Source organism: Scyliorhinus torazame, chromosome 14, assembly GCF_047496885.1.
Source record: "Scyliorhinus torazame isolate Kashiwa2021f chromosome 14, sScyTor2.1, whole genome shotgun sequence".
Lineage (NCBI taxonomy): Eukaryota > Metazoa > Chordata > Chondrichthyes > Carcharhiniformes > Scyliorhinidae > Scyliorhinus > Scyliorhinus torazame.
Window position 1 is genome coordinate 178590797 of NC_092720.1, and position 25686 is coordinate 178616482.

A 25686-nucleotide genomic window follows, 5' to 3' on the forward strand; every position below is an offset into this window, starting at 1 on the left:
CAGGTAACAAGACATGGTACCAGGCGTGTTGACTTTGAAAGAACTAGTTAGATAAGGTTTGACAACAAGAAAAAAAAATTTCGGATAGATATCCGACCACGGAAGTCTTCGCAGCACTCGGACCTCTTGGGCAAGAAAAAGAACAACTGGTAAGATGGGTTCACTTCCAGCACCGCAGCAACTCAGAACCTCTGGTAATTGGAAAATATTTCTGCAACAATTTAATCTATTTATGGAAATTAAGGACATGACCGCTGCGCCTGATTCTAAAAAAATTGCCTACCTCTTATCTGCGGCAGGGAAACAGGCCATTGATATATATAATTCATTCACCTACGTGGAAGGAGAGGACAAGAAAAAACTGGACATAATTCTAAAACAATTCGACAACCACTGCAAATCTGAGGTTAATGAGACATTTGAACGCTTTAAATTCACCAGGCGGCTACAAAGACAAGGAGAATCATTCAGCAGTTTTGTCACTGACTTAAAGCTGATGGACCAATCCTACAATTATGAAACCCTCCGTGACTCCCTCATCAGAGACAAAATTGTCAGTGGCATCTCTGATGAGGGACTCAGAAAGTCTCTCCTGAAACACAGAAACATGACCCGTTTAAATGGCCATTCAAAAATGCTCTGCTCATGAAATTACCGAAACACAGTATGAACAATTTGTTCACCGGGAACAAGGCCTCCACCGCGAGGTTGGATCCGTCAAAATGGTGGCCCAGGCATCTAGAAGGCGTTCCTCCACTGTGCGCGCAAACCTGGAAGTGGCACAAACGCAGTTCGCCCGAAGATTGGAACCGGATGACAAAACTACTGCGCATGCGCAAGCGTGGCGGGACGGCGTGATGACGTGGCTTCACTGCAGACACGCCCATTTAAAAGGGCAATGTCCATTTTTTGGCAAACAGTGCCTGGGGTGTGGAAGATACAACCACCATGCCTCTAAATGTAGAGCTGTCCTACACATGAATTCCACAGGACAAAAACTGAGGCTCTGCGATGTTAGGAACGTTGCATCAATGGAAAACAAACCAACCTACGGTGATTACTTATCACAAAATGATGACCTAGTCTGTGACTACTCATACGGCGTGGACACAGTTGAATTAACTGAGGAACCTTACATAACAGTCACCACGCCTCACCCGAAATGCCCGAAAGTAAACAACAAGAATTTTAAAGTTACAAAACACAAAAATCTTTCCTCCAACGACAGAATGAAGCCCGAGCCTCCACCCACAGTTAAGCATTACTGTCGCACCACCCTGGAACAAGCAGTTTGCAACACCCAAAGAGGAGAGCACAATGACAAAACCAGAGCAAAAGATTTGTTCGTTGACGATGACTACTCAGGAGATGAGTTCCTCATTGGAAAAAGAGAGCACCATGACATATCCTCAGCAAGAAGAGATGATTTGCTCGCTGACGAATGCTACTCAGCCATGGATGAGTTCACCGGATCTGATGATCATTACAGCAACAACATGGGTGCCAAGTTCAATATGAGTCTCATGGTAGAGGAATCCAGTACCATGACACATGGCAGATCGTCGATACAATGGATGACAGCCGCATGTCAAATATCCGAGAAGGCGGCGACGCCACGCAGAGAGCACAGATCGACTCCACAGAGGGAGTGATACCAGCCTCCACAGCGAGCTCGTTGACAGACTCCAGAATGGACGCAATTAAAGACTCCGGAGTGACAACAGTGCGCGAGGAAGACTATGACGGTCTATCCGCCTTATATGAGCAACCAGCAGCAGACTATGAAAGTCCACCCAGCTCATGAAACCAACAAGAAGACATTGAATGTCCACCCACTGTATGTAAAAACAGTGACAAAGTGATCACACTCCACATACAGAGTGTGCAGGATCACAACGAGACTGCCAGATCTCAGCTCGTCTGTACAGAAGCACAGAGTAGGTCTACTCTTGGGTCCAGAGAGACGACTTCATTTGAAATCTTGAAAATTTTGACTCCAGAAGAGGAGCACCAAAAAAACCAAAGGTGATTCAAATGAACCGGAAATTACTCCTGAAGAGGAGCATAAAGAGATCACAGATGATTCCAAAGCACCGGAAATGTCTCCTGAACAGGAGCACCAAGGAAGCAAAGAAGGGCAAGCAAATCCACCAGAGATGACTGATGTCACCAACATCAATGCCACATCAGATCATTCTCACAATTCTCAAGAAAAAACGCTCAACGAAACATCGGTTACCAAAAAGGGCACTGACACAAACACTTTGAGTATGACTCGAATAATACACATGGTACAGTCAGTGAGCAAAACTGTAACAACAACAACAACAAGACCAACAACAGTATCAACGACAGAAGCCACAAAAACAACGACAATGAAACCACGACCTGGGCATCATGTCACAACTCCACACAGAAAGGACAAAGTCCCGGCACAGTTCGAAACAGTGGTAAGACTACAAACATTACATTCCATGACAACAAATCTCTTGATTTCATATCTGCACCACAGCAAGCAACCAACCCAGCTTTCAAGAACGAGGACGTACGGAGTCAATACCGCAAGCACAAAATAAAAAGGTCCGGGGCAGACAACAAGCTGCTCCGGCCATTCGAACACCTCGTGATGACTTGCTGGTCACTTCCACACATGAACACTGACGATGTTCACAATGAAATGACGACATCACCATTGCCACCTCGACGACAGAAGAAAGCAACCCAACTGATCAAATTCATAAAGATTGGACTCACAAATTTTCTTGTTAAGATGCGACTCTTTGAACATTGATTGGATTTGTACGGTCATCATTACCATCACAGATTGTACACAGCGTTATTTGTCTTACCTGTCTCCAGTTGACTGCATCCACTATGTTTGTTCAATTTTCTTTACAACATACAGAAAATATGTAACACAAGAAAGAGGGGGGGATGTAGTGATCTCTGTATGTGCATGTACACAAGGGGTTAATGAGTAATCAGCAGCACCACATGATCACTAGAGGGCCATATAATGGGGGTATAAAAGGCAGCCACATTGGGTCTGGGGCAGTCTCTCTCTCGGGTGCATTGTGATCAGGGCAATATCATAATAGTTCAGATAGTTAGTGGAGTTACTTATATTCACTGTTGTTAGATCTTGTTAACCTTATCACTAGTATCAAAGTTAAAGTAAAGAACTCATGCACTTGTTGTTATAGTTACTCAATAAACCTTTCCTGTTACTGGACGAGTTTGAGTCTTCCTCATCGAGATTCAGAATACCTCACCATCAACCAAGGATTGAGTAGCACGAGTTACCTACCACACAGGTAACAAGACAGAGAGGACGCAGAGGAGGTCACCAGGACATTGCCTGGGCTGGTGTTTTTCAGCTGGTGTCAAGGGAGACTGGATAGGCTGGGGTTGTTTTCCCTGGAGCAGGGAGAGCTCAGGGGACCTGAATGAGGTGTATAAAAGTATGAGGCATGGAGATGGGTTTGACAGGAAGGAACGTTTCCCCTTAGTTGAGGTGGATACGTTAAGTGGCAAGAGGTTCAGAGGAGATGTGAGGAAAGTCTTTTTCACCCAGAAAGTGTTGACAATCTGGAACTGACTGCCTGAAAGGGTGGTAGAGGCAGGAACTCTTGCAACTTGTAAGAAGTATTTAGATGAGCACTTGCAATGCCATAGCATACAAGGCTATTGACCAAGTGCTGGAAAATTGGATTATAATAAAAAAGTGCTTGATGGCCAGCATGGAAGTGATGGGCCGAAGGGCCTTGTTCCTTGCTGCAAAGCCCTATGGATGCTACGGTCAACAGTGTGATGTGGGACTTCCTGGTGCGGCAATGACCAGCTGAGTCGCACGTTTCGGCATCTCCCATTGAAACGGACTTTTGGGCTCTTAATAGGAGCCCCAACGGCAATTTAAACGGCCAAAAACTCTGTGCGGTAAACCAGAAGGGAATCCCCCCGGACACGCATGGAAAAGAGAGAGGATAGCGGCCGGATTACGGGGGATCCTCTGGAGCAGCGGCAAGGAAGGGAAGCTCAAAGCAAGATGGCGTCGGAAGGTGGCCGTTTGTTATGGGGCCCGGAGCAACAAGAGTTCCTGCGGCGCTGTGTGGAAGAGCTGAAGAAGGAGTTGAAGAAGGAAGTGTTGGCCCCGATATTACAGGCGATTGAAGGGCTAAAGGAGGAGCAGAGGACCCAAGAGCTGGAGCTTCGGGTCGTGAAGGCAAAGACTGCTGAAAACGAGGACGAAATACAGGGCCTGGTGGTGAAGGCAGAAACGCACTAGGCACAGCACAAAAGGTGTGTGGAGAGGTTGGAAGCACTGGAAAATAACTCAAGGAGGAAGAATTTAAGAATCCTGGGTCTTCCCGAAGGCGCAGAAGGGGCGGACGTCGGGACATATGTGAGCACGATGCTTCACTCGCTAATGGGATCGGAGGCCCCGACGGGCCCTTTGGAGGTGGAGGGAGCCTATCGAGTTCTGGCGCGAAGACCAAAGGCTGGAGAAATACCTCGAACTATAGTGGTGAGGTTTCTCCGCTACAATGACAGAGAGACGGTCCTCAGATGGGCGAAGAAAACTCGGAGCTGTAGGTGGGAGAACGCGGTGATCCGCGTATACCAGGATTGGAGTGCGGAGGTGGCGAGAAGGAGGGCAAGTTTCAATCGGGCTAAGGCGGTGCTTCACAAAAAGAAGGTTCAATTTGGAATGTTGCAACCGGCGAGACTGTGGGTCACACACCAAGGGAAGCACCACTACTTTGAGACGGCAGAAGAGGCGTGAACATTCATTGTGGACAAGAAGCTGGAATAGTCTGGCGAGAGAAAGAGCTTCTGGGACAAAGTGGTGGGGTGATTATGTGGGGCGAGGAAGGGGAAGGTGGGGGGGGGAGGATTTTTCAATTTGTTAATTCTGTGTTCCTGTAACTTTTCTCTCTTCCCCATGTTGGGGGGGGGGGGAGTATGAGGAACTGTGGGTGCCGGTGGGACGGAAAGGGGAAGGAGAAGGGAAATACACCATTAGGGGCGGGGCCGAGTGGGAAACGCGGGCTTTGTTACCGCGCTATGGTAATTGTGGCGGGAACGGGGACGCAGGAAGGAGGGGGCCCCGCACAGTGGGGGCCGAGGACAAGGGGGGAAGCCGAGGTCAGCCAGAGTTCGCTGACTTCTGGGAGCAACATGGGGGGTGCAACTACGCTAGAGGGGGATCTAGCGGAGAGGGGGGGGGTTAATTGGGTTGCTGTTGCTAAGGAGAAGGGGGAGCTGTTATGGGATGGGGTGGTCGAGGCGGGAGGGCACCGTCGGTGGGATATACGGGTACGTGGGAACCGGGTGAGGAGCTGGGTTAAAAAAGGGGATGGCTAGTCGACAAGGGGGGGGGGGGTAAAGAGCCCCCCAACCCGGCTGATCACGTGGAACGTGAGAGGGCTGAACCGGCCGATTAAAAGGGCACGGGTACTCGCACACCTAAAGAAATTAAGGGCAGATGTGGTTATGTTGCAGGAGACACACCTGAAACTGATAGACCAGGTCAGATTACGTAAAGGATGGGTGGGGCAGGTGTTCCATTCGGGTTTTGATGTGAAGAATAGGGGGGTGGCTATCTTGGTGGGGAAACGGGTACTGTTTGAGGCAAAGACCATAGTGGCGGATAGTGGGGGTAGATATGTGATGGTGAGTGGCAGATTGCAAGGGGAGGCGGTGGACGTATACGCCCCAAACTGGGATTATGCAAATTTTATGAGGCGTATGTTGGGACGTATCCCGGACCTGGAGGCGGGAAAGTTGGTAATGGGGGGAGACTTCAATATGGTGCTTGATCCAGGGCTGGACCGGTCGAGGTCCAGGACCGGGAGGAGGCCGGCAGCGACCAGGGTGCACAAGGACTTCATGGAGCAGATGGGAGGAGTAGATCCCTGGAGATTTAGTAGGCCTAGGAGTAAGGAGTTCTCATTTTTCTCCCATGTTCACAAAGTATACTCACTGATAGACTTTTTTGTCTTGGGAAGGGCACTGATTCCGAAGGTGACAGGGACGGAGTATACGGCCATAGCCAATTCGGACCACGCTCCACATTGGGAAGACCTGGAGGTACGAGAGGAAAAAGAACAGCACCCACTCTGGAGAATGGATATGGGCTTATTGGCGGATGAGGGGGTATGTCTAAGGGTGAGGGGGTGTATCGAAAGGTACTTGGAGCTTAATGACAACGGAGAGGTTCAGATGGGAGTGGTCTGGGAGGCGTTGAAGGCGGTGGTCAGAGGGGAACTGATATCCATAAGGGCACATAAAGGGAAGCAAGAGGGTAAAGAAAGGGAGCGAGTGTTGAAAGAACTTCTGAGGGTGGACAGGCAATATGCAGAGGCACCAGAGGAGGGACTGTACAGGGAAAGACAACGGTTACATGTGGAATTTGACCTGCTGACCATGGGTAAGGCAGAGGCACAGTGGAGGAGGGCACAGGGTGTACAGTATGAGTATGGAGAGAAGGCGAGTCGGCTATTGGCCCACCAATTGAGGAGGAGGGGAGCGGCAAGGGAGATAGGTGGGGTGAGAGATGAGGAGGGAGAGATGGAACGGGGAGCGGAGAGAGTGAACGGGGTGTTCAAGGCATTCTATGAGAGGTTATATAAGGCTCAGCCCTCGGAAGGGAAGGAGGGAATGATGTGTTTCCTGGATCAGCTGGAATTCCCGAAGGTGGAGGAGCAGGAGAGAGCGGGACTGGGAGCACAGATTGAGATGGAGGAGGTGGTAAAAGGGATTGGAAGCATGCAGGCGGGGAAGGCCCCGGGACCGGACGTATTCCCGGTGGAATTATATAGGAAATATATGGACCTGCTGGCCCCGCTTTTGACGAGAACCTTTAATGGGGCCAGGGAAAGGGGGAAGTTGCCCCCGACTATGTCGGAGGCAACGATATCGCTCCTTTTGAAGAAGGAAAAAGACCCGCTGCAGTGTGGGTCCTACAGGCCCATTTCCCTTTTAAACGTAGATGCTAAGCTCCTGGCCAAGGTGATGGCGACGAGGATAGAGGACTGTGTCCCGGGGATGGTCCACGAGGATCAAACTGGGTTCGTTAAGGGGAGACAGCTGAACACGAACATACGGAGGCTGCTAGGGGTGATGATGATGCCCCCACCAGAGGGGGAGGCGAAGATAGTGGTGGCGATGGACGCCGAGAAAGCATTCGACAGAGTAGAGTGGGACTATCTGTGGGAAGTGCTGAGGAGATTTGGTTTTGGAGAAGGGTTTATTGGATGGGTACAGCTGCTATATAGGGCCCTGGTGGCAAGTGTGGTCACGAACAGGCAGAGGTCTGACTACTTCCGTCTTTATAGGGGGACGAGGCAGGGGTTCCCCTGTCTCCGCTACTGTTTGCATTGGCGATTGAGCCCCTGGCCATAGCACTGAGGGGCTCCAGGAAGTGGAGGGGAGTACTCAGGGGAGGAGAAGAACACTGGGTATCATTGTATGCAGATGATTTATTGCTGTATGTTGCGGACCCAGTGGAGGGGATGCCTGAGATAATGCAGACACTCAGGGAGTTTGGGGAATTCTCGGGGTACAAATTGAATATGGGGAAGAGTGAGTTGTTTGTGGTGCATCCGGGGGAGCAGAGCAGGGGAATAGATGATTTACCGCTGAGGAAGGTAACAAGAGATTTCCGGTACTTAGGGATTCAGATAGCCAGGAGTTGGGGAACCTTACATAGGCTTAATTTAACACGATTGGTGGAACAGATGGAGGAGGATTTTAAGAGATGGGACATGGTGCCCCTGTCACTGGTGGGTAGGGTGCAGGCGGTCAAAATGTCAGTCCTCCCGAGATTCCTTTTTGTGTTTCAGTGCCTTCCGGTGATGGTCACGAAGGCTTTTTTCAAGAAAATCGAGAAAAGTGTCATGAGTTTTGTGTGGGCTGGGAAGACCCCGAGAGTGAGGAGGGGGTTCTTGCAGCGTAGCAGGGATAGGGGGGGGACTGGCACTACCGAGCCTAAGTGAGTACTACTGGGCCGCCAATATCTCAATGGTATGTAAGTGGATGGGAGAAGGGGAGGGAGCGGCGTGGAAGAGATTGGAGATGGCGTCCTGCAAGGGAACCAGCCTACAAGCACTGGCGACAGCGCCGTTGCCGTTCTCCCCGAAGAAATACACCACAAGTCCAGTGGTGGTGGCAACACTGAAAATTTGGGGGCAGTGGAGACGGCAGAGGGGAAGGATGGGAGCCTCGGTGCGGTCCCCGATAAGAAATAATCATAGGTTTGTCCCCGGGAGAATAGATGGGGGATTTGGAGCATGGCAGAGAGCTGGGATTGTGCAACTGAGGGATCTGTTCATAGACGGGACGTTTGCGAGTCTGGGAGCGCCGACGGAAAAATATGGGTTGCCCCAAGGGAATGCATTTCGGCACATGCAACTGAGGGCGTTTGCAAGGCAACAGGTGAGGGAATTCCCGCAGCTCCCGACGCAGGAGATTCAAGATAGAGTGATCTCAGGGACATGGGTGGGAGATGGTAGGGTGTCGGATATATACAGGGAAATGAGGGACGAGGGGGAGATCATGGTGGATGAGCTGAAGGGAAAATGGGAAGAAGAGCTGGGGGAAGAGATTGAGGAGGGGCTGTGGGCTGATGCCCTACGTAGGGTAAACTCGTCGTCCTCGTGCGCCAGGCCTGATCGTGTATCGTGTGCCTGATACAATTCAAGGTTTTGCACAGGGCACATATGACCGGAGCAAGGCTCAGTAAATTTTTCGGGGTAGAGGATAGGTGTGGGAGATGCTCGAGAAGCCCAGCAAACCACACCCACATGTTTTGGTCATGCCCGGCACTGCTGGGGTTCTGGGTGGGGGTGGCAAAGGTGCTTTCGAAGGTGGTGGGGGTCCGGGTCGAGCCAGGCTGGGGGTTGGCTATATTTGGGGTTGCAGAAGAGCCGGGAGTGCAGGAGGCGAAAGAGGCTGATGTCTTGGCCTTTGCATCCCTAGTAGCCCGGCGCAGGATACTGTTGATGTGGAAGGAAGGCAAACCCCCGGGCGTGGAGACCTGGATAAATGACATGGCAGGGTTTATAAAACTAGAACGGATAAAGTTCGCGGGTATCTGGAGAGTTATTATTTTTGTTATGTCAGTTGCCATTTAGTTTAGTTTATATATTATTTATTTACTTGTTAAAACGGTCACTGTTATTTATATTGTTTTATTGTTGTAAAAAGGGAAAACCTTTGTATTGCTTTGTTTGGCTGAAAAATCTGAATAAAATATATATATTTAAAAAAAAACAGTGTGATGTGGTGGGTCCTCGTCTAATTATGTGATGATGGTGTCCATAAGACCATAAGACATATGATCAGAATTAGCCCATTCGGTCCATCAGGTCTGCTCCGCCATTCAATCATGGCTGATCTGTTTCTCATCATCATTCTCCTGCCTTCTCCCCAAAACCCCTGATACCCTTATTAAACAAGAACCTATCTATCTCTGTCTTAAAGACACTTAGTGACTTGGCCTCCACAGCCTTCTGCGGCAAAGAGTTCCACAGATTCACCACCTTCTGGCTGAAGAAATTCCTCCTCATCTCTGCTTTAAAGGATCATCCCTTTAGTCTCAGGTTGTGGCCTCGGGTTCTTGTTTCTCCTACTAGTGGAAGCATTCCCTCCGCGTTCACTCGATCTAGGCCTCTCAGTATCCTGTAAGTTTCAATAAGATCCCTCCTCATTATTCCAAATGCCATCGACTACAGACCCAGAGTCCTCAACTGTTCTTCATACGACAAGCTCTTCATTCCAGGGATCATTCTTGTGAACCTCCTCTGGACACTTTCCAAGGACAGCACATCCTTCATTGGATACAGGGCCCAAAACTGCTCACAATACTCCAAATGGGATCTGACCAGAGCCTTGTACAGCCTCAGCAGTACATCCCTGGTCTTGTATTCTAGCCCTCGTGACATGAATGTGAACATTGAATTTGTCTTCCTAACTGCCAACTGAACATCCATGTTAATATTAAGAGAATCCTGAACTAGTACTCCTAAGTCCCTTTGCACTTCTGATTTCTGAAGTCTTTCCCATTTAGAATATAGTCTATGTCCCTGTTCTTCCTACCACAGTGCATGACCTCACACTTTTCTAAATTGTATTCCATCTGCCACTTCTTTGCCCACTCTCATAGCCTATGTAGGTCCTTCTGCAGCCTCTCTGATTCCTCAACACAACCTGTCCCTCTACTTATCTTTGTATTATCTACAAACGTAGATCCTTCTTCCAGATTATTAATGGATATCGTGAATGGCTGTGGTCCCAACACTGACCCCAGCGGAACACCACTAGTCACCGGCTGCCATCCTGAAAAGGACCCCTTTATCCTCACTCTCTGCCTTCTGCCAATCAGCCAATCCTCTACCTTCCCCAGCACCATGGGCTCTTAACTGATTTAGCAGCTTCCTGTATGGCACCTTGTCAATGGCGTTCTGGAAATCCAAATAGATTACATCCACTAGTTCTCCTTTGTCTAACTTCCTCATTATATCCTCAAAGAATTCAAACAGATTTGTCAGGCATGACCTCCCCTTGATGAATCCATGCTAACTCAGTCCTATTCTACCATGCACTTCTCAGTACTCCACAATCTCATCCTTAATAATGGACTCTAAAATCTTGAGTGATGGGGTTGGGTGTTTGGCGTGTTCTCTTGTATAACCTGTTTGGCGTGTTCTCTTGTATAACCTCACTGGTTATATTCTAGACGAGCCTGACGATGGTATCACTCTTTGAATCCTGTTGTCCACCTATTGGTTCCTCTGGTGCCGCAATTGTACTTCTGATCTTTATTTTGTTACAGGGTGTGTGTGCTTCACTGTTACTGTTGAACCAGATTTATTATTTTAACCAGAATCAAAGATAATTTGTGGTCATTGTGTCCAGAATTCAGTTCCGGATAGTTTTCAATTAATTGAATTGAATTTCCACCAGCATCTGTCATGCAATTCATATATAAATTCATGGCTGTTCCACGAGCATTTGCCTGATATCTGGCTAATTAATCTAGTGACGTGACATTACCAGTGCACCACAGACTCTTCAATGAAGAGTGCAAATAACCGAACACTTACTGATGGCGGGGGGTCTGTTGCCAATCGGATATCCATTCGACTCTTCTCGCCTGATCCCATAGGTGTAGATGGTGAAGCGACCTGAAACCTGAGCGATAACGTGACGCCCACCGGTTTCACCCAGGTAGATTCTGGTGGCAGTGAAACCAGCAAAGGTTGAATTTTTGATGGGGAATTTGGACAAAGGTTTCCCGTCTAAAATAATGCTGCTCGAGTTCGACCCTGATGAAATGACCAGGATGTAGTTGAATACATTGTCCATTGTCACAAACACAAAGTAATTTCTGAAAAAGACAGACGGTATCACAGTCATCATGAAGGGGTCAAGGATTGAAACCATTGAGTTGCTGCCTCCTGTAAACAGGTAAATGACCATGATCGGTTTGCTTGAGTTTATGATCATTCCACCATTCACAGAGATGTTGACATGAGCTCCATCACGGAGCAGCACTTGCCAATTGCCTTCCTCTGTGTGAATATTCACGTTGTTGTCATTCCCCGAAGAGACAATGGTGATGATGTCCCTCTTCATTTTCTTCATAATGGGAAAAACAACAAACAAATCGGACCACTTGTCCACCGGGTATAAAGTTTCACTTAAATTGCTACAGGTACCTCGGGTGACAGTTCTGCATTGATCTCCACTGGAGACAGCCACGGGCTTTGTGGACACGATCTTTGTTCCTGTCAAGTCCATTTTGCTCTGAAACTGAACAACCTCGTTTGGTCCCATTGCAAACGAGAAACTCTCTCCCTCTGTGAACTGAACCGCATTGAAGATCAGAGATCCCGAGACAGTGATGGTGATCAGCACATGTTCATTGCTGTTAGCGATGGTAAATTGTTTAAGGTTGTACAGACCTTCCATGCCATATGTGATGATATAATACCCTGTACCCAAACTGGTGAATGGTAAAGTGAATAATGTATTATATGCCTTAGATTTCCCACTTATCGCAACAAGGGAGATATTTTCATTTGATGTAACGGTTATGGTATTTTTCCCAGTTTGGTTCCTTGACAGCGTGGAGGAGGAGTTCAGTGTCATGATGGCTGTGCTATTTGCACGAATGGAGACTGAACGATCATAAGGTGGGTCAGATATAGAAACCCTCACAACTGTGGGTTTGTCATAAGTGACAAGATGCACGGTGAGGGGAGCAGAACTGTCAGCATTTTCTAGAAACGCCAAGATGAATCTTCTTCCTGAAGTGAGTGGCTGAGAGGAACCTGCCAAATAATGACAACATTTTTTATACAGAGAATGGTGTCAATTACACGTTAATTTATAAAAGTTAATTGTGTTTTTGTAACATACAAAATAGAATCAGGAGTTACAAAGAACAAAGAAAAGTACAGCACAGGAACAGGCCCTTCGGCCCTCCAAGCCCGTGCCGACCATGCTGCCCGACTAAACTAAAATCTTCTACACTTCCTGGGTCCGTATCCCTCTATTCCCATCCTATTCATGTATTTGTCAAAATGCCCCTTAAATGTCACTATCGTCCCTGCTTCCATCACCTCCTCCGGTAGCGAGTTCCAGGCACCCACTACCCTCTGTGTAAAAAACCTGCCTCGTACATCTCCTCTAAACCTTGCACCTTAAACCTATGCCCACTAGAAATTGACCCCTCAACCCTGGAAAAAGCCTCTGACTATCCACTCTGTCTATGCCTCTCATAATTTTGTAGACCTCTATCAGGACACCCATCAACCTCCGTCATTCCAGTGAGAAGGAACCAAGTTTATTCAACCGCTCCTCATAGCTAATGCACTCCATACCAGGCAACTTCCTGGTAAATCTCTTCTGCACCCTTTCCAAAGCCTCCACATCCTTCTGGTAGTGTGGCAACCAGAATTGAACACTATACTCCAAGTGTGGCCTAACTAAGGTTCTATACAGCTGCAACATGACTTGCCAATTCGGATACTCAATGCTCCGGCCAATGAAGGCAAGGATGCCGCATGCCTTCTTGATCACCTTCTCCACCTGTGTTGCCCCTTTCAGTGACCTGTGGACCTGTACACCTAGATCTCTCTGACTGTCAATACTCTTGAGGGTTCTACCGTTCACTGTATATTCCCGACTTTCATTCGACCTTCCAAAATGCATTACCTCACATTTGTCCGGATTAAACTCCATCTGCCATCTCTCCGCCCAAGTCTCCAAACGATCTAAATCCTGCTGTATCCTCTGACAGTCCTCATCGCTATCCGCAATTCCACCAACCTTTGTATCATCTGCAAACTTACCAATCAGACCAGTTACATTTTCCTCCAAATCATTTAAACATCTACGAACAGCAAAGGTCCCAGCACTGATCCCTGCAGAACACCACTAGTCACAGCCCTCCAATCAGAAAAGCACCCTTCCATTGCTACTCTCTGCCTTCTATGACCTAGCCAGTTCTGTATCCACCTTGCCAGCTCACCCCTGATCCCGTGTGACTTCATCTTTTCTACCAGTCTGCCATGAGGGACCTTGTCAAAGGCCTTACTGAAGTCCATATAGTCAACATCCACTGCCCTACCTGCATCAATCATCTTTGTGACCTCTTCGAAAAACTCTATCAAGTTAGTGAGACACGACCTGCCCTTCACAAAACCATGCTGTCTCTCGCTAATATGTCCATTTGCTTCCAAATGGAAGTAGATCCTGTCTCGAAGAATTCTCTCCAGTAATTTCCCTACCACTGACGTAAGGCTCACCGGCCTGTAGTTCTATGGATCATCCTTGCTACCCTTCTTAAACAGAGGAACAACATTGGCTATTCTCCAGTCCTCCTGGACATCAACTGAAGACAGTGAGGATCCAAAGATTTCTGTCAAGACCTCTGCAATTTCCTCTCTAGCCTTCTTCAGTATTCTGGGGTAGATCCCATCAGGCACTGGGGACTTATCTACCTTAATATTTTTCAAGACGCCCAACACCTCGTCTTTTTGGATCTCAATGCGACCCAGGCTATCTACACATCCTTCTCCAGACTCAACATCCACCAATTCCTTCTCTTTGGTGAATACTGATGCAAAGTTTTCATTTAGTACCTCGCCCATTTCCTCTGGCTCCACACATAGATTCCCTTGCCAATCCTTCAGTGGGCCAACTCTTTCACTGGCTATCCTCTTGCTTTTTATGTACGTGTAAAAAGCCTTGGGATTTTCCTTAAACTGATTTGCCAATGACTTTTCGTGGCCCCTTTTAGCCCTCCTGACTCCTTGCTTAAGTTCCTTCCTACTTTCCTTATATTCCACACAGGCTTCGTCTGTTCCCAGTCTTCTTGCCCTGACAGATGCCTCCTTTTTCTTTTTGACGAGGCCTACAATATCTCTCGTTATGCAAGGTTCCCGAAATTTGCCGTATTTATCCTTCTTCCTCACAGGAACATGCCGGTCCTGAATTCCTTTAAACTGACATTTGAAAGCCTCCCACGTGTCAGATGTTGATTTACGCTCAAACATCCACCCCCAATCTAGGTTCTTCAGTTCCTGCCTAATATTGTTATAATTAGCCTTCCCCCAATTTAGCACATTCACCTTAGGACCACGCTTATCCTTGTCCACCAGCACATTAAAACTTACTGAATTGTGGTCACTGTTCCTGAAATGCTCCCCTCCTGAAACTTCTACCGCCTGGCCGGGCTCATCCCCCAATACCAGGTCCAGTACAACCCCTTCCCTCGTTGGACTATCTACATATTGTTTTAAGAAGCCCTCCTGGATGCTCCTTACAAACTCTGCCCCATCTAGGCCCCTGGCACTAAGTGAGTCCCAGTCAATATTGGGGAAGTTGAAGTCTCCCATCACAACAACCCTGTTGCTTTTACTCCTTTCCAAAATCTGTCTACCTATCTGCTCCTCTATCTCCCGCTGGCTGTTGGGAGGCCTGTAGTAAACCCCCAACATTGTGACTGCACCCTTCTTATTCCTGATCTCTACCCACATAGCCTCACTGCCCTCTGAGGTGTCCTCCCGTAGTACAGCTGTGATATCCTCCCTAACCAGTAGCGCAACTCCGCCACCCCTTTTACATCCCCCTCTATCCTGCCTGTTGGCCATTTGGCCCTTCGAGTCTGCTCGCCATGCAGTAAGACCATTCCTGTTCTGTCTGTGTTGAGTTCCACATTCCCATCTACCCCCCAAAACACCTTTCCCAACAAGAATCCATATACCTCAGCCTTAAAAGTATTCAGTGACCCCACTTTCACTGACTTCTGAGGCGGAGAGTTCCAAAGTTGCACAATCCTCTGAGAGAAAAATAAAACCTCCTCATCTCTGTCCGAAAAGAGTGACCCCCTCATTTTAAAACAGTGCCCCCTGGTTCCGGACTCACCCACAAGAGGAAACGTCCTGTCCATGTCCACCTTGTCGATACCGGTCAGTATCTTATACACTTCAATCAAGTCACCCCCTCACTCTTCTCAACTCCAATGGAAACAAGCCCAGTCTGTCCGTCTTTCCTCATCAGACAACACACATACGGGGCTGGTTTAGCACAGGGATAAATCGCTGGCTTTGAAAGCAGACCAAGGCAGGCCAGCAGCACGGTTCAATTCCCGTACCAGCCTCCCCGAACAGGCGCCGGAATGTGGCGACTCGGGGCTTTTCACAGTAACTTCATTGAAGCCTACTTGTGACAATAAGCGATTTTCACTTATTTCAAGTACCAATCTAGTAAACCTCCTTTGAACCACTTCCGACATATTTACATCCTTCCTTAAATCAGGATACCAACGCTGCACACAGTTTTTGGATGTGGTCTCACCAATGCCCTGTGTAACTGAAGCGTAATGTCCTTACTTTCGTGTTCAATTCATGTAGCATCCCATTAGCCTTCTGAATTACTTGCTGCATCTCTATATTAACTTTTTGTGACTCATGCACTAAAACACCAAGCTCCCTCTGCATTCTGCCATTGTCTTCCAGTTATATAATAGTTTTTTTATTCGTCCTGCCAAAGTGAACAACTTCACACTCTCCAAAATTTATACTTCATCTGCCAGATTTTGCCCACTCATTCAACCTATCAATGTCCGTCTGCAACCTCCTTAGGTTTTTCAAATATTCAGTCATGGGATGTGGGTGTCACTGGCAAGGCCAGCATTTATTGCTCTCATCCCTCAGTACAAATAAGCGTCAACCACATTGCTGGAATCATATTTAGGTCAGACCAACTAAGGATGACAGATTTTCTTCTCTGAAGGACGTTAGTGAACCAGATTGTTTTTTACCGACACTCGACAGTGGTTTCATTGTCATCATCCAGATTTTAATTGAATTCTAATTTCACCATCTGCCATGGTGGGACTCGAACCCGGGTCCCTGCAGCGTTAACCTGGGTCACTGGATTACTAGTCCAGCAACAATCCACATGTAAACATACCCACGGGCATCCTGGCCACTGCCAGGGATGAAGGGAGGCCGCTGGCGGGAGTTCCCGATCCTCATGACACACCGGGCGCTTACACACGGCCCTCTCAATGTCCCCATCGATGTCGGGCCACCAGATGTAACTACGGGCCAACATCTTCATCATAGAAGTGCCGGGGTGATCACTGAGATTTTCCTGCAGCAAGAATTCATGACCTTGCATTGGGATGACCGCAAACATACTGGCAGAATCTATTGACACCAGAAATTACCGCCAAGCCCTCCTTACCGATTTGAGCGTAAAGTTGCTTTGCGTCCGCCAAGATCCGTGAAGTAAATGCAATGGGACGTTCCGTGTCATAGTCCCATCCTTGGGCAAGCACTGTCCCAATGTCATAGCGGGAAGCATCGCAAGATATGACATCGCATGTGAGATCATAGTTTGTGAGGAGCTGTGTGGACACCACCCCCCCCCACCACCACCCTCCCCCCCCCCCACCCCCCGCCCCCACACCCCCCTCCCATCAGGATAGTCACCTAGAACGTCTGGGGAATTAACAGCCCGGTAAAATGATCCAGAGTCTTCGCCCATCTGAAAAGTCTGAAGGCCGACTTCCTCCAAGAGACACACCTAAGGGAGAGGTATCAGCTGAGGGTAAGAAAGAGCTGGATTGGACAGACATACCAATCGTGTTACAGAACTAGGGTTAGGGGGGTGGCCACACGACTGAATAAAAGGACGGCATTCACGGTAACAAAGACGTTTACTGACCCAAAGGCTTTGGTCAGTAGTGCCCTGGAAGTGGCACCAGCGGTTCTGGTAAATGTGTACGCTCCCAACTGGGGTGACACTGACTTTATGAAGAAAACCATAGCAGAAATCCCCGACATAGACTTCCATCGACTCATTATTGGAGATGGGGGAGAGTTTAACTGCATACGGAACCCACGGACAGACAGATCCAACCCCAAATCGCCGAAACTGTCAAGCATGGTGAGGGAACTAAATGCTTTTAAGGAGCAGATGAGGGCAGAGGACCCATGGAGGTTCAGGCACCCAAGGGAGAAGGAGTTCTCCTTCTTCTCCCAGGTTCACAGGGTCTACACTAGGATTGACATCTTGATAGCAGGGAAATCGGTGCTTCCAGGGACAGTGGAATATTCCGTAATACTAATCTCCGATAGAAATCCCAAGTCATCGACGGTTATGTAACCAGAACGTTGAGCTCTGACCCTCCATGTTCTGGGAGACACTGAAGGAGGTGATAAGGGGGGAGATTATTGCGTACAGGGAATTTAAAGACAGGAAGGAGAGGGCAGCTAGGCGACAGCTGATTGGCTCCATGTGAATCGATGGTACTCCACAGCCCCGACTGTGGAAACTACTGGCGGAGAGGAAGAAGCTACAAATGGACTTTGACCTGCTCTCCACAGGGAAAGCAGTGCACCACTTCCGCCATCACGGGGGACATTTTACGAGCACGAAGACAAGGCCAGCTGCCTGCTGGTTCAGCAGCTGAGGAAGCAGGCAGCCAGGAGGGAGATAGTGAAGGATAGAACGGCAGACTAGTCACAGCACCAGGGGAGATTAATGAAGACTTTGTGACATTCAACCGAGAGTTGTACATATCCGAGCTCCCAGAGGGAGACTCAAAGATGAAGCAGTTCCTCAATGGACTGGACATGCGGGGCCTGGAATCACCATTAGAACTGGGGGAAGTCATGGAGAGCATCAACTCCATGCAGGCGGGGAGGGCACCGGGGCTGGACAGATTCCCGGTGGACTTCTACAAAGAATTTGCGCCAGCCCTGGCCCTGCACCTGCGGGAGGTGTTTGCTAACTCGCTATCTAGGGGGAACCTGCCAACGACGCTGGTTCAGGCCTCAATATCACTGCTTCCCAAAAAAGACAAAGACCCGACGGAGTGTGGATCATACAGGCCATTCTCACTCAATACCGACACCAAGAAGGCCCTGGTGATATGGCGGGACAGCTGCATGCTGAGGGAGTCATTGAAGATCAGACGGGGTTATCAAGGGCAATGAACAGCAAATATTTAGTGCCTGCTGAACGTGATCGTGACCACAGATGGGGAGAGAGCACCGGATGTGATCATCTCCCTGGATGCAGAAAAGGCCTTCGGCAGGGTCGAATGGAAGTACCTCATAGAGATATTGGAATGGTTTGGGTTTGGGTCAGGATTCACCTTCTGGGTGAAACTGCTGTACAGCGCTCCCATGGTGAGCACACGGCCAAACATCACCAGCCCTAGATACTTCCGGCTGCACAGAGGCATGAGACAGGGATGCCCATTATCCCTGCCACTATTTTCCATGGCAATTGAGCCACTGATGATGACTCTCAGAACAGTGAAGGTGTAGAGAGGTAGAGTCTCAGTCTATGCAGATGACCTGCTCCTCTACGTCTCGAACACCCTGATCAGCATTGACGGAGTAATGATACTCCATCACACGAACCTGCCTCCCATCCATTGACTCCATCTACACCTCCTGCTGCCTGGGGAAAGCGGGCAGCATAATCAAAGATCCCTCCCACCCAGCTTACTCACTCTTCCAACTTCTTCCATCGGGCAGGAGATACAGACGTCTGAGAACACGCACGAACAGATTCAAAAACAGCTTCTTCCCCACTGTCACCAGACTCCTAAATGACCCTCTTATGGACTGACCTCATTAACACTGCACCCTGTATGCTTCACCCGATGCCGGTGTTATGTAGTTACAATGTGTACCTTGTGTTGCCCTATTATGTATTTTCTTTTATTTCCTTTTCTTTTCATGCTGCTCGCAGAAAAATACTTTTCACTGTACCTCGGTTCACATGACAATAAACAAATCTAATCCAATCCTGAAGGAGTTCGGAATCTTCTCGGGTTACAAACTTAACCTAAGTAAGAGTGAAATCTTTCCCGAAAACCCTCAGTTGGGAGGAGCAGAGCTGGAGAGACTGGCCTCGGACAAATTCTGACACCTGATCCAAATAGCCCATGACTGGACATGGATCCACAAATGGAACCTGACCAGTCTGGCGGAGGAGGTTAAAAGGACCTGCAGTATTGTAACTCGCTCCTGATCTCCCTGGTGGGGAGAGTGCAGACGATCAAGATGAACGTACTGCTCAGGTTCCTCCTCTTGTTCAGATCATGCGTGATTATTATCCCCAAGGCCCTTTTCACCACAATCTATAAACTAATCATGGCATTTGTTTGGGGAGGGGGGGGGGTGTGGTGGTGATGGGTGAGGAAGGCGGTGGAGGGGAGAAGAGCCCGAGGTCCTCCAAAGAAGGAGAAACGTGGAAGGCCAGGCCCTTCTGAACCTCCAGTGCTACCACTGAGCGTCCATCGCAGAAAAGGTACGTGGATGGGTCAAGGAGCAGAGAACAGAATAGGTCAGAATGGAGGAGAGTTCCTGCACAGAGACATCCCTCTGAGTACTGGCCATGACTGCACTCCCATCCCCCCAAGCAAACACTCAAAAAGCCCAGTGGTAATTGCCACACTTTAAGCACGGAACCAAATGCAACATCACTTCTTATTGACCGAGATGTCTACCATGGTCCCCATCTGCAAAAACCACAAGTCACCCCCGTGACAATGAATACTCCCTTCAAAAGTTGGAGACAAGACGAGGGGACACTGATGGTTATAGATGTGTACACAGAGGGCAGAGTAGTGACCCTGGGGGAGCTTACTGTCATGTTCCAGCTCCCAAAATAAAACAAACCCAGATATAACCAAGCCCAAAACTTCCTCCACAAGGAAAGGACGACATTCCCCAAGATACCGGGACGCGCACTACTGGAAGGGCTACTGACGGCGGACAAACTAGGGGAGGGCAATTGTGCGGATATGTACAGCCGACTCCCCCATCACACACCCCAAACAACTGCTCACTCCTGGACGAGACAAGAAGGGAGTGGGAGGAAGAACTAGCCAGGGAGACAGGGGAGGACTCTGGATCGAAGCACTGCACAGGACAAGCTTCACCTCCACATGCACAGGGCTATGCCTAATGCAGCTAAATGTGGTGCACGGGTGCACCTGGCCAGAATGAGAAGGAGCGGGCTCTACACTGAAGTGGAGGACAAGTGTGAATGATGCCAGGGAGGCCACAGACTTGTCTGGTACTGCAGTCCTTTTTCAAGGTCATGTTTAGTGGTGTAGGTGAGGATGGTAGTCTTCATGGTGAGAGGGGAGGATGCCCAGGCCTTTGCCTCACTGATCGCCTGCTGGAGACTCCTGCTCGCCTGGCGATCGGCAGCACCAGCTAAGGAATGGAGACTAGCTGTCCGAACTGTCAGAGTCTCTCAGGCCAGAAAACGTAAAGTATGTCATCAGCGGACCAGAGGAAGCTTCCACAAAACATGGAGGCTGTTCACCAACTTGTTCCAAGATCTGTTCATAGCTAGCGCCCAGTGAAACAAGGAGGGGAAGGGGGTGCGACACAGCATACGTAACAATATGGGGAAGAGAAAGGGAGGGGAGAAGAGCAAGGGGCGAGGACAGCGAGGGGGGAGGTGATAAAAGCACCAAAGGAAAAGGCAGGGCAAGTAGGAAAGAGGGAGAATCGCAAGGGAGAAAGGGGAACGAAAGAAAGGTCGCGCGTCTTGAAGTGGCAATGGCCGACCAACGGGGCTCCCATTCAGGGACTCCCGCCCGTAGTTGTGAGGAAGCCTCCCCCCCAGGGGAGCACAGCTGACTACTGGCTCCCACGTGACCAAGCGAACGTATGCCCAGCCGGGGCTCAACAGCAGATTTTCTGTCTGTGTAAGCCACCTTTTTCTGCATCTCTCTCGACCACCTTGTGACCTCAACACCTGAAACTTGTATGGCAGGCCCCAAGGGTCGATAAAAGTTAAAACTGCAGTGGTCGTAAAATTCTTGATCCTGTCTGGCTGTGTCAAGTATGTTATGGAATGTTAAAACTCGAATAAAAATATTTTTAAAAATTCACGGTGACCATTGACCTGTAACGTGACCCAGTCCATGCTACCTTCGAGGCCGTGATGCAGATCAACAGTCCTCCTCAAAGAAATAGCTTTACAATTAACAGTTCAAAAATTCTTCATTAAAAGGACAAACTTGAACTTACTATCTACTCTTGCCACTAATTACCATTAAGCAACCCAATACAGTTCAAATGTCACTGATGAATAAACTTAACAAATCAGGCTGCTTGATTATCTGTGTAGAGACGAGGCAGGGGTGCCCCCTGTCCCCTCTGCTGTTTGCATTGGCAATTGAACCTTTGGCCATGGCGTTAAGGGAGTCGGGGAAATGGAAGGGGGTGGTCCGAGGGGGAGAGGAACATCGAGTGTCGCTCTACGCAGATGACCTGTTGCTCTATGTGGCGGATCCAGTGGAGGGGATGGTTGAGGTCATGCAGATCCTAAGCGAGTTTGGAGACTTTTCAGGCTATAAGCTCAACATGGAAAAGAGTGAGCTCTTTGTGGTGCACCCGGGGGATCAGGGAAGAGGGATAGACGACCTACCGTTGAGGAGGGCGGAAAGGAGCTTTCGATACTTGGGGATTCAGGTAGCTAGGAGCTGGGGGGCACTGCACAAACTTAATTTGACGTGGCTGGTGGAACAGATGGAGGAGGATTTTAAAAGGTGGGACATGTTGCCACTCTCGCTGGCGGGCAGGGTACAGTCGATTAAAATGGTGGTCCTCCCAAGGTTTCTTTTTGTGTTCCAGTGCCTTCCACTCATGATCAAATGTCACTGATGAATAAACTTAACAAATCAGGCTGCTTGATTATCTGTGTAGAGACGAGGCAGGGGTGCCCCCTGTCCCCTCTGCTGTTTGCATTGGCAATTGAACCTTTGGCCATGGCGTTAAGGGAGTTGGGGAAATGGAAGGGGGTGGTCCGAGGGGGACAGGAACATCGAGTGTCGCTGTACGCAGATGACCTGTTGCTCTATGTGGCGAATCCAGTGGAGGGGATGGTTGAGGTCATGCAGATCCTAAGCGAGTTTGGAGACTTTTCAGGCTATAAGCTCAACATGGGAAAGAGTGAGCTCTTTGTGGTGCACCCGGGGGATCAGGGAAGAGGGATAGACGACCTACCGTTGAGGAGGGCGGAAAGGAGCTTTCGATACTTGGGGATTCAGGTAGCTAGGAGCTGGGGGGCACTGCACAAACTTAATTTGACGTGGCTGGTGGAACAGATGGAGGAGGATTTTAAAAGGTGGGACATGTTGCCACTCTCGCTGGCGGGCAGGGTACAGTCGATTAAAATGGTGGTCCTCCCAAGGTTTCTTTTTGTGTTCCAGTGCTTTCCAATCGTGATCACCAAGGCCTTTTTTAAGAGGGTAGGCAGGAGCATTATGGGTTTTGTGTGGGCGAGCAAGACCCCGAGGGTAAGGAGGGGGTTCCTGGAGCATAGCAGGGATAGAGGAGGGTTGGCATTGCCGAATTTGGGTGGCTACTACTGGGCAGCCAACGTGGCGATGATCCGTAAGTGGGTGATGGAGGGAGAGGGGGCGGCGTGGAAGAGGTTGGAGATGGCGTCCTGCAAAGGAACGAGCCTGGGGGCGCTGGTGACGGCACCGCTGCCGCTCTCGCCGACAAGGTACATCACGAGCCCGGTGGTGGCAGCAACGCTAAAGATCTGGGGGCAGTGGAGACGACGCAGGGGAGCGTTGGGAGCCTCGGTGTGGTCCCCGATTAGGGATAACCATCGGTTTGTCCCAGGAAGGATGGACGGGGGGTTTCAGAGCTGGCATCGGGCAGGGATTAGAAGAATGGAGGACCTGTTCATCGATGGGATGTTTGCGAGCTTAGGGGCGCTGGAGGAGAAATTTGGACTACCACCAGGAAATGCCTTCAGGTACATGCAAGTGAGGGCGTTTGTGAGGCTGCAGGTGAGGGAATTCCCGCTGCTCCCGGCACAGGGGATTCAAGACAGGGTGATTTTGGGCGTATGGGTCGGGAAGGCCAAGGTGTCGGCGATATACCAGGAGATGAAAGAAGAGGGGGAGGCTTTGGTAGAGGAGCTGAAAGGTAAATGGGAAGAGGAGCTGGGGGAGGAGATTGAGGAGGGGCTGTGGGCTGATGCCCTAAGTAGGGTTAATTCCTCTTCCTCGTGTGCCAGGCTTAGCCTGATACAGTTTAAGGTAGTTCACAGAGCGCATATGACGGAGGCGAGGCTGAGTAGGTTCTTTGGGGTGGAGGACAGATGTGGGAGGTGCTCAGGAAGTCCGGCGAACCATGTCCATATATTTTGGTCATGCCCGGCACTGGAGGGGTTCTGGAGGGGAATTGCGGGAATAGTATCTAAGGTGGTGAAAGTCCGGGTCAAGCCAAGCTGGGGGCTAGCACTATTTGGAGTAGTGGACGAGCCGGGAGTGCAGGAGGCGAAAGAGGCCGGCATTCTGGCCTTTGCGTCCCTAGTAGCCCGGCGAAGGATCTTGTTAATGTGGAAAGAGGCGAAGCCCCCCAGCGTGGTGGCCTGGATAAATGATATGGCTGGGTTTATCAAGTTGGAGAGGATTAAGTTCGCCTTGAGAGGGTCTGCGCAGGGGTTCTACAGGCGGTGGCAACCGTTCCTAGACTATCTCGCGGAGCATTAGATGAAGGTCGGACAGCAGCAGCAACCCGGGGGGGAGGGGGGGATATCCTTTGTGGGGGGGGAGGGGGGGAGGGAGGGGGAAGGTTTTTTTCCTGGGGGGCATTTGAGCAAGAAAACACATGAATGATCCGGAAAACTGACATGTACGGGAGGAATCCAATGTACAAAGTTCTGTATCATATTGACTTGCCATGTTCATGTCTTGCTATGCGAGCTTTCTTTCTCTTTTGTTACGGGGGCGGGGGGGGGGTTTGTTTGTATGGTTGAAAATTCTGTTAAAAAATTCTTAATAAACATATATTTTTTAAAAAGATTATCTGTGTAGAGACTTTTAGACAGAGTTCCTTTCACGAGCAGATCCAGTATACTTTTGCTCAACCTAACAGCATTTGGTAAAACTGCTGTTCAACTTAAAATCCTATAACAAAACTACAGATAGACTTGGTTCTGCCCATTAATTAGGTCATATGTACCCATTAAATTCCACGACCTGATTCACTAGGAATAAATGCAATCCCTCATAAATTATATACACTCCAGGCAATCAACAGCAATTATGACACTAAATCTTTAGCCCTTTATCTATAACCAAGTAAGAGGTTGGAATGAATGATTACCTCACCTTTTAATACAGCTTTAGAAGACAACAACCTGGTTTTTCATAACATTACTGCCACGAATATAAAACACGCAGCGGGATTTTCTGTTCCTGAGACGAAGTGTTGACATCGGGTCAGGATTCGTGGACTTCCATGACAGCAAAACTGGCGCCGCACCTGGACTGATCAATGACCGTGCAGGGGCCACCACCAGTGCCACGGGGAACACAATCGACTCCAATGAGAAACGGTGCGAGATTTGCCAGATCCGTGATTGCCACTCGGGAGGCTGACAAGCAACCGCAACCAACGCAAGGTAGCACAGTCGTTAACACTGTTGCTTCACAGCACCAGGGACCCGGGTTCAATTCTCGGCTTGGACCACTATCTGCGCGGAGTCTGCGCGGTCTCCCCGTATCTGCGTGGGTTTCCTCTGGGCGCTCCGGTTTCCTCCCACAAGTCCCGAAAGACGTGCTTGTTGAATGAATTCGACATTCTGAATTCTCCCTCTGTGTACCCGAACAGGTGCTGGAGTGTAGCGACTAGGGGCTTTTTGCAGTAACTTCATTGTAGTATTAATGTAAGCCTACTTGTGACACCAATAAATATTATTATTATGTACACATTACACTACCCACACACACATCCCAGCCAACAAAACGGCACTGGGTGCGCAGGAGCGTGCCCATCCCGCTGATGGGTCAGCTGGAGCCAGATGGCACCGAGGGGAGAGCCCTGGGGGGGGGGGGGGCCATACGACCTGTGGCCCTAAATTCACAGTAGGCATTCACTGGCATGCGCAGCTTCATGGTTTGCCTCGCAGGCCGTGACAATGGTGCTGCGTGCCCATCCACCCCAACCCCACAGCCCATCTCCTGGCCTCATTCCGTGACTTCATCCGGCCCTGGCAGGAGCCCCCGGCCAGCGGCACGACTGTCAGGAAACTATGGCGATGTTGGAAACGTTCTGTACCCCGATCAGCAGCCACGGCGCCTGTTTTACAATTTGTAAAAGCACCATT

General features: G+C 49.3%; 1 protein-coding gene across 6 annotated transcripts in view; it reads right to left on the reverse strand.

Annotated features, from left to right (window-relative positions):
• Positions 1-25686, reverse strand: part of LOC140390245 (uncharacterized) — a 580951-nt gene that overhangs the window by 457956 nt on the left and 97309 nt on the right. For all 6 annotated transcript variants that reach the window (XM_072475229.1, XM_072475231.1, XM_072475230.1 and 3 more), the window contains one exon: positions 11106-12335. In XM_072475229.1, the coding sequence (XP_072331330.1) occupies positions 11106-12335 (1230 nt within the window). The remainder of the gene's footprint in view (positions 1-11105; positions 12336-25686) is intronic.